We start from the raw sequence: 12034 nt of genomic DNA, 5'->3' as shown, positions 1-12034 counted from the left end.
AAGCTTACTCGTAAACACACACTAGAGGGGCCTGATATGTTTTGAAGTCATCGTAGTGGACGTTTCTCATTATTTCGGCGATTTCCACCGATTTTGGTAGGCGTAACGCCCATTCCCTTATATCATGACAAAGGGATATATCGTCTCTCTTTTTAGAGCGTCACTCCCAATTGGGTTCCTTGGCTCGTGACCACGAACCAGCATCCCCCTTCGCCTTATCCGAACCTCTTATACACGAGGAGAATGAAAGTCTCCGAAGTGTTCATATATACATAAGCCCTGGTAAGACCCTCATTTCATCTTGCTTTACCCTATTTCATTTAGAAAGACTTTCCCTTGTAATCCTTAGGCGCTAGAATAACATTGTAGTCAAGCTCAAGCTTGGCCTTGTCGTCGCCCTCAAGCGGCTTGAAGTCGACGACTAGGTCGTCCTTGACGGCGAAGACGGTGTCGGATGATAGCCACGGGTCGTCCTTGGGGTAGAGTTGTGTGGTGCAGCCCTTGTATTCTGGGTGTGTGACCTATGACAATGTCCATTAGAGCTTGTAACTGTGATAGTAAATTATGTTTAAATGAGGAAACTCACCATAATGTGAATATGCGCCGGGCGCATGGGGTGTCGGTCCATCATATTCAGTAGCTGGTACGAGGGACCATCGGTAGGCAGGGAATACGCTGTTGGATAGTAGCAGTAGAACCAATACTTGCCGTTTTCATCGGCGCGGAATTTGCCCCTCAAATTATTCGGGGATTGGTTCTTGGGGTCCTGGAAATCGTATTTTCCGTTGGACGAAGCTTGCCAGATATCAAAGACGGCGTTCGGGATCGGCTTTCCGGTCACTAGATCACTGATGGTACCGTGCATGAGCACGACTTGTCCGTTCGGAGCTGCGTCTTGAATGATAGTTCCTCCATTCTCGCGGAACGGCGCGTTGGGCGACCAAAAGGGTCCGAGGATGGCGGAGGAGGTCGGGTCGACTTCAGTTTCGGAGATAATCTTGTGCGCGATCTCATCGACCAATCTATATCTTACGTATTAGTCTAAAATCACCAATTCTTTTAATTCAGGGATTTTCATACGTCTCAAGTCCAAGAATGTCGGACAATCGGTGAGCTTCATTTCTCGTTTCTCCCGACTCAGAGTAGACACGACCGACGGCATTGATGTATCGGACACCAGCTAGCCATTCGTCAATGGTAAGCTCGACTTCCCGGGCGAAGTCATGGATGTGTCGGATTAGCGCTGAGAGAACAACCCGGTTTCTCTCGGTTGTGTTGGGACCCATAGTGTCAATGACATGTTGGGTAAATGTAGGGTCGAATCGGGAGGGCTTCGGAGCTTGTGCCGCGTTGGACACACCGGTAGCAGAGGGAGCCATAATGTGAATTTGACTGTTGGTGGATTATTCCGAAGATGAGGTGTATGATGCTAGCAGTACGGGTATTTACGAATAGAAGAAGGGAAGTGTATATACAATGGCTAACGTCCAGACAATGGGCAAGATATATTTCACAAGAGAAGAAGAGTAAGTAATATGAAGAGGAGAGGAGAAGACTACTTCGGATGAGTGAGCACCGTGAGCAGCTCCGAGCTCATTTAAGTTTTGCCATCGATCCCTTCAAATGTTCATCCGTATGAGCAATGGAACATCTATGATAGGTTGGTTCCTGAATAGTAAAATAAAAACCCCGCCGTCTTTAGAAAGAGCTCTATATGTGGATCGGATTGACCTCGCGGTAGTGAGATGTAACCAATTTGCCCGCCGGGTGATATATCGCCCTTAGGAAGGTAGTGCGCTTCAAAGGGTGGAAAGGGTGGACTTGGTGGACTTCTAGAACCTCCAAATCCGAGTCGCGTGTTGTCTCGGGTTTAGGAGCTATATAATGTAGTGGCCGTTGAGTGGATCAGGGGAATAATTAGTTTTCGGTTTCATCGAGATATCCTCATAAGGAGTTTCCTTTTTCTGAAGTATACTATGTACCAATAAATGTAGGGATAACTCCCGTGATGTCATATTTTGCCAGCCATCATATTCATGAAATTCGACTAGGTTTAGGTTATAGGTACTAACTATATGTAACACTTGTTCCTTTCAGCTTTTAAGGTAAGCTTCCGAGGTACGTTATGATATTTTATATTTTATGGTAAAGTATCACCGTAAATTAAGAGCCAATAGCAAATTCAGGGTCTACCTGATAACGCGAACCTGCGGATCATTATTCCTTTTTGCTGCAGCTTCGCGGCTCGAAACTGCGACATAGCGGGGAAGTCTGGCGATGAAGCGTTTACCCGGCACTGCAGCGTGGCAGATGGAGATTCAGCATGTAGCCACCCACTCGGTAGCTAGCGAGCTAGTAAAGAATTGACCCGTGTGCCGTGACCATTTACCGCCACCGGTGCCGATTCCTTGAAAGAAAAGGTGGCTATTGTTGCAAAGAAGCATCGGAATTTCCCCACATCGAAGTTATAGCTTATGCTGTAAGCGTCCATCCGAGCCATACAAGACAGGGGAAAGGTAGAAAAGAGAGGGGCAACGATATCGTCAAGTGGGTGCGGGGGATCTTGGTAGAAACCCCTAGCTTACTAGCCGTTTTTTAATGAAGGTATTCATTGGGGAAAATATGATGTGCAGCTTTGAGCTTGAAGCTAATTTGTGTCTTCGTTGAAGAATGCCATGTTATGATTACGGCCAATAGTTTCGAGTCGATAATAATCATCGGTCATAATTTGTGAATCAGACAAACCTCCAACTTGTATCACGAGAAGTGTTGAAAATGCCGATTCATCACTTGATGATAGGAACATGGACTCCACCGGGAGCCATCTTCACTGTCGCATTCGACGATGAGAAATTAACATTGGAATTGGTGAAGAGAACTGAAATCCCTCACAATGAGCCCATCTCGTGGATGACTTTTGATGTAAGCCAAATTCAGGTCCGGGTTCATATCAATTCCACGTATACTCACGTTTATGTCATCTTAGCATGCCAAGAAGAACATATACGGCGCAGCCATGAAGAAATGGTCCAGTTTCGCTGTCAAGAGTCCGACCGAAATCGTTCACGAAGCGTCGCATCCCATGAACCATGATCGTAAGTTTCGCATAGGCCAGCCAACCAACCTGCCCGGCAATTGACCCCTGATGTTCGGCACATAGCTCAAGCAAGCTTGGCCACGACCAACACCCGGGCCATATTTTTACTCGCCGCGAAACAGCCTCCGTACGCCGTATACTGCAACCCGTTCTATACTCATGCCGGACATGGATCGGTATTCTCCGTGTCGTCCACCGGTGCTCTCGAAAAGGATATACAACATTATCCATATCAACCGAAAACAGGCATCCACGGTATGGTATTTGATCCGACAGAAACCTACCTCTACTCTGCCGACTTAAAAGCCAACAAGCTATGGGTACACAAGAAGGCACCATCGGGGGAGGTGGAGCTGGTAGGAAGTGTAGATGCGCCCGATCCCAAGGATCACCCGCGGTGGGTGGCCATGCACCCGACGGGGAATTACTTATACGCTCTCATGGAGGCCGGTAATCGACTTTGCGAATATGTTATCGACCCGGCAACACACATGCCCGTTTACACACACCACTCATATCCTCTGATTCCACCGGGAATTCCGAAGCACGACTCGATGTATCGCAGCGACGTATGCTCTCTTACAAGGTCGGGCAAGTATCTGTTTGCGACGAGTCGAGCCAATAGCTTCGACCTGCAGGGCTACATAGCGGCGTTTCGGCTCAGGGATTGTGGATCGATCGAGAAGCAAATTTGTCTGAATCCTACTCCAACGAGTGGTGGACATAGCAATGCAGTGGCGCCGTGCGACTGGAGCGAAGAGTGGATAGCGATTACAGATGATCAGGATGGTTGGATTGAAATATATCGGTGGAAAGACGAGTTCTTAGGTCGTGTTGCAAGATGTAGGATTCCTGAGCCAGGATTTGGTATGAATGCGATATGGTATGACTAGAAGAAGAATTGAGTGAATATGAGGAATACATGTAGCTTATTGGCCCCCAATGAGAAAAAGAAAAAGAAAAGAAAATTTAGGTTTCTTAAGTGACGATCCTATTTGATTACACCACATGCGCGTACTACGACTTGTACGACTTGATAATTTCAGCTAAACTAAAATCTAGCCACATGTTTGGAGGGAATACCAGCCACTATCGTCATTCATATGCTCAAGGGTAGCTGCAGCCCACTCCCCCCACCAACCATCCTTGTACATATATACGTAGGTACGTTAGTAAAGTATCCAGTAATAATTGTGAGCCGATTTCCGAGGGTGCCCCACAAGAGCTCACCTTCCTGCCCCCGAGGAATTAAATTCATTTTCTCAATTGAGCAAACCTTCCAAAGGTTTCCCTTCGTCATCGGCACCGTTCAATTCATCCCGCTCCCTCACTTCAACAGGAGGTCCGACGACACCACAGCAACTCGTTGCGAAAGCAATCAGTTAGCTTCCTTCTTATCGTACCGACTTTTCATTCCTATTAAGCTTCTAAATGGATAGTATGGTCTTTTGAACGGTATTCATGGCTACTTATTAAGCGAACGAATTTGGTGGTAGTACGACATTTTTTTTTTGATTGCTCGGCCGAGGTATCGCGGAAATAATTACCATCTACACAAGTACCTATCTTCATCCTTAATAGAAACTCTGAAACTGTCTTTACCTATCGATTGTGTACGTCCGAATAACCTTCAAAACATATCGCATAGTAGCCTCTTTCTATCCATCCGTTTCCCTATCAAGATCTAGGACGACCATGAGGAACGACGGTATTCTTCGCGTTCGCACGGCTGTTCTTGGTCTATCTAGGGCCATATTCCTTTCCCTCGGCGCAGCATTCGCTGCTCCCACAGGCGTTTACACAACTCGCGACAATGCTCCCGAAGAAGCTGAAGGAAGTGCCCTCTGGGTACTCTACGTGGTATCCATTGTCCTCGTACTCCTAGGAGGTGCCTTCGCCGGTTTGACAATAGCTCTTATGGGCCAAGACGAAATATATCTACAAGTCATATCCCTCGACATCGAAGAACCGCAAAGAAAGAACGCTAAGCGTGTCTACGATCTCCTTAAGAAGGGTAAACATTGGGTGTTGGTAACATTGCTATTGTCCAACGTTATCGTCAACGAAACCCTTCCTGTAGTGCTAGACAGATGTTTTGGCGGTGGCATTGCTGCCGTGGTCGGAAGTACCGTTCTTATTGGTAGGAAAACCTCATACCCCGAGACCGTTATTACGCGTTAGCTAACGCGCACTTCATTCTATAGTCATCTTTGGTGAGATATTGCCGCAATCCGTATGCGTTCGTTATGGCCTCCAAATCGGTGGATATATGTCCAAGCCTGTTCTACTTATGATGTACCTACTCGCACCCGTCGCATGGCCCACCGCGAAGCTTCTCGATTGGTTACTAGGCGAGGATCACGGAACTGTATACAAGAAGAGCGGGTTGAAGACTCTAGTCACACTCCACAAATCGCTAGGTGAGGTTGATGAACGTCTAAACCAGGATGAGGTAACAATCATCAGCGCTGTTCTGGATTTGAAACGCAAGGCGGTTGAGGCGGTCATGACCCCCATGGAGGATGTCTTTGTCATGGCGGAGGATACCGTACTAGATGAGGAGACTATCGATCGAATCCTCGATGCCGGTTATTCTCGCATTCCGATCCATCAAACCGGAAACCCGACAAACTTTGTTGGTATGCTTTTGGTCAAGATTCTCATCACGTACGATCCCGAAGATGGTAAAAGAGTTAGAGACTTTGCCCTCGCCGCCCTTCCGGAGACCCGACCGGAAACCAGCTGTCTCGACATAATCAACTTCTTCCAGGAAGGAAAATCTCACATGGTACTCATTTCAGAATCCCCTGGCGACGATCATGGCGCTTTAGGTGTCGTTACCCTCGAAGATGTGATCGAGGAACTCATCGGAGAGTTAGTAGTTCCCTTCATAAGTATCATACCATCCATCGTTACTAACCAGGAAATAGAGAGATTATCGACGAGTCCGATGTCTATGTTGATGTTCACAAAGCCATTCGTAGATCTCATCCAGCGCCTAAGGCGCGCGCTTTACGAAAAGAGCTCATGGCTAGGGACCTGGAAGCCAAGAATGCGGCATTGATCGACATAGACGAAGAAAATGGTCATCTATCTCAATCTAAAAGAGACAGATCCGTCGGTAGTAGGACAGACGCATCTGGTTTAGGTTCTAGCCCAAAAGTCACGACATTATTGATGCGAAGACGCTCGGCAGGCCAAGATGGTCAATTGGTACAGACCACGATACCAATTAAGGCCAACTTGGAAGAAATGAGGGATCACTTCAAACACCTTGGCCCGTCTAATCCCGCTTCTAATCCGAAAAGCACACGAGTCGCCGCGGTTAAAATTAAACCTGCAGCGACTTCAGCTTCGAGCACTCGGCAACGATCTAATTCAGTTACGACAGGCGAGAATGGGGACGATCTTATAGCAATTGTCGATGAACGTACAAGTCTCCTCGGGCCTCAACTCAACGCCAAAGACGGCATCCAAGCCCTTCAACAAAGTTACACGGAGCCTTCTTCCAATGGTCCTTCCGATATCGTAACTAGCTTTGAAGGCGAGACTTCAGATCAAGCGACTAAAGGTACGCAGACCAAGCTTAGCGCCGTGGTTGAAGATGACACATCCCCGACGCAAGATTCTGCGACAGGGAGTGTAGAGAGCATTCATGATGCTATTGGGCGACGAAGAGGTCACGTACGCAGCGGTAGTATCACTGAAAATATTGTCGAATCCGGCGGCATTCGTAAAGTCATCCTCGAAGCATCTAGTAGTGTATCCGAGGGTGAAAGAGAAGAGCAGGAAGAATCCACTGTTAGCGCACCATCCGACGCGGACGGTACGTCTTCAACAACACCTACAGGTAACAAAAAGAAAAAGAAGAACCGTCGCAAAAACAGAAGTGGGGGGAAGTAAAAGGTATTGGTCATATCAGCATAACCAGAATATAACGGAATTAGTCCGATGTTACACCACGAGTACTCGGGTATGCAGCTTCGTATGATTGTATGCATGAGTACTCAAACAAGGAGGCAGTTTACTCTTAGAGTATAAGCATACACGTATGGTCTCAGGACCCAAGGCGGCTGGAACTTATGGGATATTCGCATAATATGTCTGCCGGGCGTTGTAAGATTAAGTGAATCGTTGCTGGGAACCCCAAGTGTGTAACAATATAATGATATCAAGCGATGAACCATTGGTGAATACTGTGAGCCGGTCCTTCATGATACGTATAGTTAGTATTTCGTGCCAATTGTCCATCATGAGAGCTCGAAATAGCTTGCTGGAAACTTGATATGAAACCGATTCGGAGCCGGTAGCCGGCGCGCTCTGCAGTAACCAATCCCCGCTGATAACACCCATGTACGAGTTTCCCTCCCACTTTCGTGGAGATGTCAAGAATGGGTGGATTACTCGAATATTGTGGCTTCCTTCATTACCTACTTATCTGAAGTATATTGGACTATTATCATAGAAGTATCATCCCGATATCATCACTAATTGGCTTTCATTATTAAAAATCTAACAGATTTAATTTTAGCGAAGCAGTCTCGAATGTGTAACTACAATGGCAGAGGCGGAGTTCGTGATACCGACAATTGACATATCTCCGTTCCTTAACGACCCATCCTCGGCGGAATCTGCCCGGGTAGTTGAGGAGGTACGACAAGCTTGTGTTACGAGTGGTTGTAAGTCTTTCCAGTTTTCGGATACCTAATCACGAAACATAAGAACGAAGAGTCGTATTTAGCATCTCATAGATATAACTTACTAGAATAGTTGCTAAAAATTGTTAGTCTTTCAAATCGTCAACCATGGAGTACCGAAAGAATTGCAGGATGCTGTCTTCAAGGCTGCCGAGACATTCTTCGCGCTCCCGCTTGAAGAAAAGAAAAAACTACGACCGCCTATTCTAAAGAATAGAGGTTATGAACTCATCGGATCTCAGGTTAGGGATATTAAATACTATCAAGTAAGGTAGACTTCGCTAAGCCCTTCTCCTGGATTAATATAGGCTTTGCAAGAGGGTTCTTTGCCCGATTTAAAGGAGGTATGCATCCAGTTATCCCAATTTTACTCCACCCCTATATCACAACCATCTCTACTATATACCGACATCTAACAGGGCTTCTTCGTCGGCCAACATATCCCAGCCTCGGATCCACGATCACAAGCCCACCCCTATTTAATTGGGCCAAACATCTTCCCGGACAGTCTCCCAGACGCCGCACTCAAGATCCCGACGGAGACGTACTACAGTACCATATTTGACTTATCGTGCCGAATCATGGGTATCTTGGCGCGAGGACTACCATACGGCAATGATATCTTTGTTCCCTTCATCTCGGGAGATCCCGTCTGCGCTATTCGCTTGTTGCACTACCCGCCACAGGATTCGACAGATTCGCGGCAATTAGGAGCCGGCGCGCATACGGATTTTGGTAGGTTTACCCCCCTTCTTTTTTCTTACTATGTTAGATGTCGGCGCCCTAATTCGCATATTAGGTGCTATCACCCTCCTCCTCCAAGACTCGGCAGGCGGTCTCGAGGTCCTAAACCCAAACACACAATCTTGGGTCAGCGTAACGCCGAACCCAGACGCATACGTAGTCAACATCGGCGATATGCTATCATTCTGGACGCGTGGCGCATATCGGAGCACTATACACCGCGTCGTGAACCGCAGTGGGAAAGATCGGTACTCGGTGCCGTTTTTCTTTGATGGGAATACGGATGTGGAGTTGGCGCCGCTGGATGGTAGTGGTGGTGGAGACGGAGTGAAGAAGGCTTTGACAGCTGAAGAACATATGTTGGAGCGATATGGTACGACATATGGGAGGGTGGGGAATGATGATACTAGAGGTGCGGCTGCGGCTGTTGCTCCTGTTGCGTAAGGTAGATGAGGGACTTGTGTGGCTATTAAGCTGGCCACCAAGGAGAAAATATCACTGATAACTACCCAAAAGGGATGGTGGAATTCTTACAATTGTATTGAACGTATCTCATAACCCATCCATCAATGAATGCTAATTCACTCCTTTACGGTACTCATCATTTAATGAATCATCGTCGCTTTTCCATTCCCGCTTTTGTCATTTGGCCACCGCAAAGGACTCCTTACAAGAAGTTCCTAAACCCATAACCCTCATTCTCTAGTCCAACAGCACCAGATCTAGGATCCAAACCCGCTTGTCGCGCCTCCTCATCAGCACGCTCAAACTTCTTATTCTCCCAAGCGAGATACGTGCGCAAGACCAGCGCAAGAAAAGCATTAAAGAACATAAAACCCGCACAGACAGCCATACCCGTAACATAATACGGCGCATCACGTGTGGGGAACACTCTAGTTCCCAAAAGCGGGCCACACTGTCCCACGATATTTAAAAGCGCTATTCCGGCGCCGCGCTTCGAGTCCGAACCTTGATTATTCACAGTCCAGGGTAGGATGTTTGAAATCGCGGGAAATACGCCGGCGGCTGCGAGGAATACACCTGCGTATCGCACTGCGACGCCTTTGCATGATACGAGGAGGACGTACCCGATGCCAGCGAGGAGGGAGAGGCCGATGATCATGTAGCCTCGCTGGCGCGTGCGGTCGGCGATCCAGGTCGTACCGATACACACGAGAAAGGATAGGAAGTAGGGAGGCGCGCTGAGGCCCTGCGCGTTGATTGCGGTGAAACCCATGTTCTGCAGAATGGCGGGGAGAAACACGGGAAGACTGCTAAAAGAAACTGGTAGGTACCTAGTTAGGTAGCTGGTTTAAATGAGATGGAAAGGGGCAATGACTCGAGGCTTACCGTTACAACTGAAATACACTATGAAAGATTGGGGTTAGCAATTCTAATTACAATAAAAAGATTTATTAATAAGTTGTACTCACTTAAAGGTGGTATCCAAGTCTTAATATCCCTAAGCGACATAAACACATCTTTGAAGTTGACATGTCCTATACGTGAACTTCCCTCAGTTCCCGTCTGCTGAATAGCCCTAAGCTTAGCAACTTTCCTTTCTTCCTCATTTAAGAAACTAGCTGTCTCAGCCGAATCTGGCATAAGGTAGAAGGCAAGAACAGCTAGTAAGACCGAAGGTATCCCTTCTACGATGAAGAGGAGCCTCCAATTAGCTATATGTGCCGGATGGCCTGAAGTGATTCCATACGCTAGCGCCCCCGCGAAAGTTGTGGCTAAAGGAGCAGCAGAGAGGAAGATACCGCATCTAAACCCCAATTCGTGTCGTTTGTAGAAGAAAGAAAGTAGATACGGAACTCCGGGACCGTAGCCTGCCTCAGCCATTGCGAGGAAAAAACGACACGCCATCAGGCCAGACCAATTGAAGGCCGCAGCCTGCAGTGTTGAAGCCAGCCCCCTACATAATAATTAGTCCTCAATCCGCGTGTAACATGTAGGTACCTAGGTATATGTGAGAAGAGATGGCCTACCATACGAGCACACAACTACCAGCCCAAACTATGATATGAATCAGTACTTCGCATAGATTTAGATAAGTATAATGATTCTTTAGCCATACTATGACTATTTTCGCGTGTTAGTTGCAAAGTTACCTAAGTAATTACTTGCCACAAGGTGGGTAACTCACGGTGGCACGGCCTTCCACATCAGTGCAGCCCATTCAAAGACGACTACGACAGTACGTTAATAACCGATGAAGTAGGCTTAAGCCGGCTGAGCTTAACATGATGAAGGGAAACCCACTATACGGTATGTAAAATATGGTCAAAAGCCACTACAGCACAGTAGCATTAGTATGATGTGATTCATGCTAGATAGGGTTTGAATACGAACTTGATAATGGGCATCGTCAAATCCAAGGTCCTTACCCCTGCGCGGAGAAGAACACAAGTCAGTACTGCTGATCTGGAGTTTCTTTCGGACAAATAGTGCCGAGTGGCTTGAAATCGGTCTGATAGCGGGGGTCCATCCGACGGAACGTTTCCTGTCGGCTAGCGATATGGACAAGAGCGACGAATATAACTCATAAAAAAGCAAACATACATGCCAGCTGTCTGTGCATTTCCAATATTCGAACGATCTAGGAAGGCGACCAAGTCTAATAGGCGAAGATGAGTGACGAGGCTGTTCCTGTTCAAGTGGGAGGCGCAAATTGCTTACAGAGTCCCATAACCAAAGGAACCAACACACGATCTATTTTTCTCCGAACTCGTTTCTCAACGGCTGGGTCAATATGAAATTCATCATTCTCAAGCCCTAGACTTTTTTCGTCGGAGCTACCGAGTGTGCCTTCATGTTTGTTCTGCGTAGGCTCTAGATCTTCACCTTTGGTTGTATCCATGTTGAGTACGTAGGTAAATAGTCGCTCTAAATGACTTCTAAGATGGAAATAAACGCTGAAAAATCGGTGAAGGCCTAAAAATTTGGAGTAGACACAATACTCTTGAGGAGAACCGCGAAATCGTGAACTAAGCGGTTGAATATTGTGGTGGCGCACTGCCTAGGTACGTTATGTGCCAAGGAGATACTAAGGATTGTAATGGTTAGTAGGTAAGAACGTTGACATCAGAAGATAGTGGCCCTAGGCGGAAATAGCCATAGTTGTAGTATTTGTGGTGTCAGGATCCATTACGAATACCGCGATAATTCCCTGCCCAAGTTTGGTGACTAGGGGCGTAATCTGGGGTACCCCTCTCGTACTGATTGGCTGGTTGTGGATAGAGGGCTCCATTGGTAGCTACGAATATGTTCCCTGAATATCACCATCTACCGTTTATAACTTACCACCGAATATCTGTGCGGGTTTAACGAGTAGAAGACCTAGTCAAAATTAGTCGACCGAGTGTAGAAGATCACGATATCTTCTAGTTTGCAATTTATTTGTTCCAAAAGATATCATAACTTTGACACTAGATAACCACCAATTGGATTAACAATGACAAAGGCTTATGTAACATATGGTATTCCCTAGTTA

At 46.8% G+C, this 12034-nt stretch overlaps 5 protein-coding genes across 5 annotated transcripts; 3 read left to right on the top strand and 2 right to left on the bottom strand.

Annotated features, from left to right (window-relative positions):
* Nucleotide 1: 1 nt before the first annotated feature.
* F4822DRAFT_299374 (aromatic compound dioxygenase) lies at nucleotides 2-1501 on the bottom strand. Its single transcript, XM_051455153.1, has 3 exons — nucleotides 1081-1501; nucleotides 587-1022; nucleotides 2-521 (listed from the first exon to the last, which is right to left on the bottom strand). Exons 1-3 carry the CDS (start codon nucleotides 1377-1379, stop codon nucleotides 321-323), a joined length of 936 nt encoding a protein of 311 aa, XP_051313778.1. The 5' UTR covers nucleotides 1380-1501; the 3' UTR covers nucleotides 2-320.
* A 747-nt stretch (nucleotides 1502-2248) lies between these two features.
* F4822DRAFT_299392 (3-carboxy-cis,cis-mucoante lactonizing enzyme) lies at nucleotides 2249-4139 on the top strand. The gene is made up of 4 exons (XM_051455155.1): nucleotides 2249-2604; nucleotides 2670-2922; nucleotides 2987-3095; nucleotides 3161-4139. Exons 2-4 carry the CDS (start codon nucleotides 2776-2778, stop codon nucleotides 3988-3990), a joined length of 1086 nt encoding a protein of 361 aa, XP_051313777.1. The 5' UTR covers nucleotides 2249-2604; nucleotides 2670-2775; the 3' UTR covers nucleotides 3991-4139.
* Nucleotides 4140-4297: 158 nt separating this feature from the next.
* Nucleotides 4298-7465, top strand: F4822DRAFT_408314 (DUF21-domain-containing protein). Its single transcript, XM_051458559.1, has 3 exons — nucleotides 4298-5237; nucleotides 5302-5971; nucleotides 6028-7465. The coding sequence occupies exons 1-3, from the start codon at nucleotides 4793-4795 to the stop codon at nucleotides 6998-7000; spliced, it is 2088 nt and encodes a 695-aa protein (XP_051313776.1). The 5' UTR covers nucleotides 4298-4792; the 3' UTR covers nucleotides 7001-7465.
* A 79-nt stretch (nucleotides 7466-7544) lies between these two features.
* Nucleotides 7545-9052, top strand: F4822DRAFT_299336 (Clavaminate synthase-like protein). Its single transcript, XM_051455152.1, has 5 exons — nucleotides 7545-7776; nucleotides 7885-8036; nucleotides 8103-8138; nucleotides 8214-8529; nucleotides 8594-9052. Exons 1-5 carry the CDS (start codon nucleotides 7656-7658, stop codon nucleotides 8980-8982), a joined length of 1014 nt encoding a protein of 337 aa, XP_051313775.1. The 5' UTR covers nucleotides 7545-7655; the 3' UTR covers nucleotides 8983-9052.
* Nucleotide 9053: 1 nt separating this feature from the next.
* On the bottom strand, nucleotides 9054-11945 carry F4822DRAFT_299200 (MFS general substrate transporter). Its single transcript, XM_051455151.1, has 10 exons — nucleotides 11221-11945; nucleotides 11104-11158; nucleotides 10894-10930; nucleotides 10804-10834; nucleotides 10688-10730; nucleotides 10619-10623; nucleotides 10530-10557; nucleotides 9972-10456; nucleotides 9889-9906; nucleotides 9054-9822 (listed from the first exon to the last, which is right to left on the bottom strand). Exons 1-10 carry the CDS (start codon nucleotides 11399-11401, stop codon nucleotides 9206-9208), a joined length of 1500 nt encoding a protein of 499 aa, XP_051313774.1. The 5' UTR covers nucleotides 11402-11945; the 3' UTR covers nucleotides 9054-9205.
* Nucleotides 11946-12034: the final 89 nt, after the last annotated feature.

This window comes from Hypoxylon trugodes (assembly GCF_022578975.1).
Source record: "Hypoxylon trugodes strain CBS 135444 unplaced genomic scaffold F4822scaffold_6, whole genome shotgun sequence".
Classification (NCBI taxonomy): domain Eukaryota; kingdom Fungi; phylum Ascomycota; class Sordariomycetes; order Xylariales; family Hypoxylaceae; genus Hypoxylon; species Hypoxylon trugodes.
The sequence above is the reverse complement of the archived record's forward strand: the minus strand, read 5'-3'. Positions and strand labels throughout refer to the sequence as shown.

Coding starts and splice junctions, on each gene's coding strand:
- F4822DRAFT_299392 (XM_051455155.1), top strand. CDS start 2,776: ATGCCGATTCATCACTTGATGATAGGAACATGGACTCCACCGGGAGCC. Junction 2,923..2,986: donor TCTCGTGGATGACTTTTGAT/GTAAGCCAAATT, acceptor ATGTCATCTTAG/CATGCCAAGAAGAACATATA. Junction 3,096..3,160: donor GCATCCCATGAACCATGATC/GTAAGTTTCGCA, acceptor TTCGGCACATAG/CTCAAGCAAGCTTGGCCACG.
- F4822DRAFT_408314 (XM_051458559.1), top strand. CDS start 4,793: ATGAGGAACGACGGTATTCTTCGCGTTCGCACGGCTGTTCTTGGTCTA. Junction 5,238..5,301: donor CGGAAGTACCGTTCTTATTG/GTAGGAAAACCT, acceptor TTCATTCTATAG/TCATCTTTGGTGAGATATTG. Junction 5,972..6,027: donor ATCGAGGAACTCATCGGAGA/GTTAGTAGTTCC, acceptor ACCAGGAAATAG/AGAGATTATCGACGAGTCCG.
- F4822DRAFT_299336 (XM_051455152.1), top strand. CDS start 7,656: ATGGCAGAGGCGGAGTTCGTGATACCGACAATTGACATATCTCCGTTC. Junction 8,139..8,213: donor CTTTGCCCGATTTAAAGGAG/GTATGCATCCAG, acceptor GACATCTAACAG/GGCTTCTTCGTCGGCCAACA. Junction 8,530..8,593: donor CGGCGCGCATACGGATTTTG/GTAGGTTTACCC, acceptor TTCGCATATTAG/GTGCTATCACCCTCCTCCTC.
- F4822DRAFT_299200 (XM_051455151.1), bottom strand. CDS start 11,401: ATGGATACAACCAAAGGTGAAGATCTAGAGCCTACGCAGAACAAACAT. Junction 10,931..11,103: donor AATGCACAGACAGCTGGCAT/GTATGTTTGCTT, acceptor TTCTCCGCGCAG/GGGTAAGGACCTTGGATTTG. Junction 10,731..10,803: donor CATATTTTACATACCGTATA/GTGGGTTTCCCT, acceptor GTACTGTCGTAG/TCGTCTTTGAATGGGCTGCA.
- F4822DRAFT_299374 (XM_051455153.1), bottom strand. CDS start 1,379: ATGGCTCCCTCTGCTACCGGTGTGTCCAACGCGGCACAAGCTCCGAAG. Junction 1,023..1,080: donor GACATTCTTGGACTTGAGAC/GTATGAAAATCC, acceptor CGTAAGATATAG/ATTGGTCGATGAGATCGCGC. Junction 522..586: donor CGGCGCATATTCACATTATG/GTGAGTTTCCTC, acceptor ACATTGTCATAG/GTCACACACCCAGAATACAA.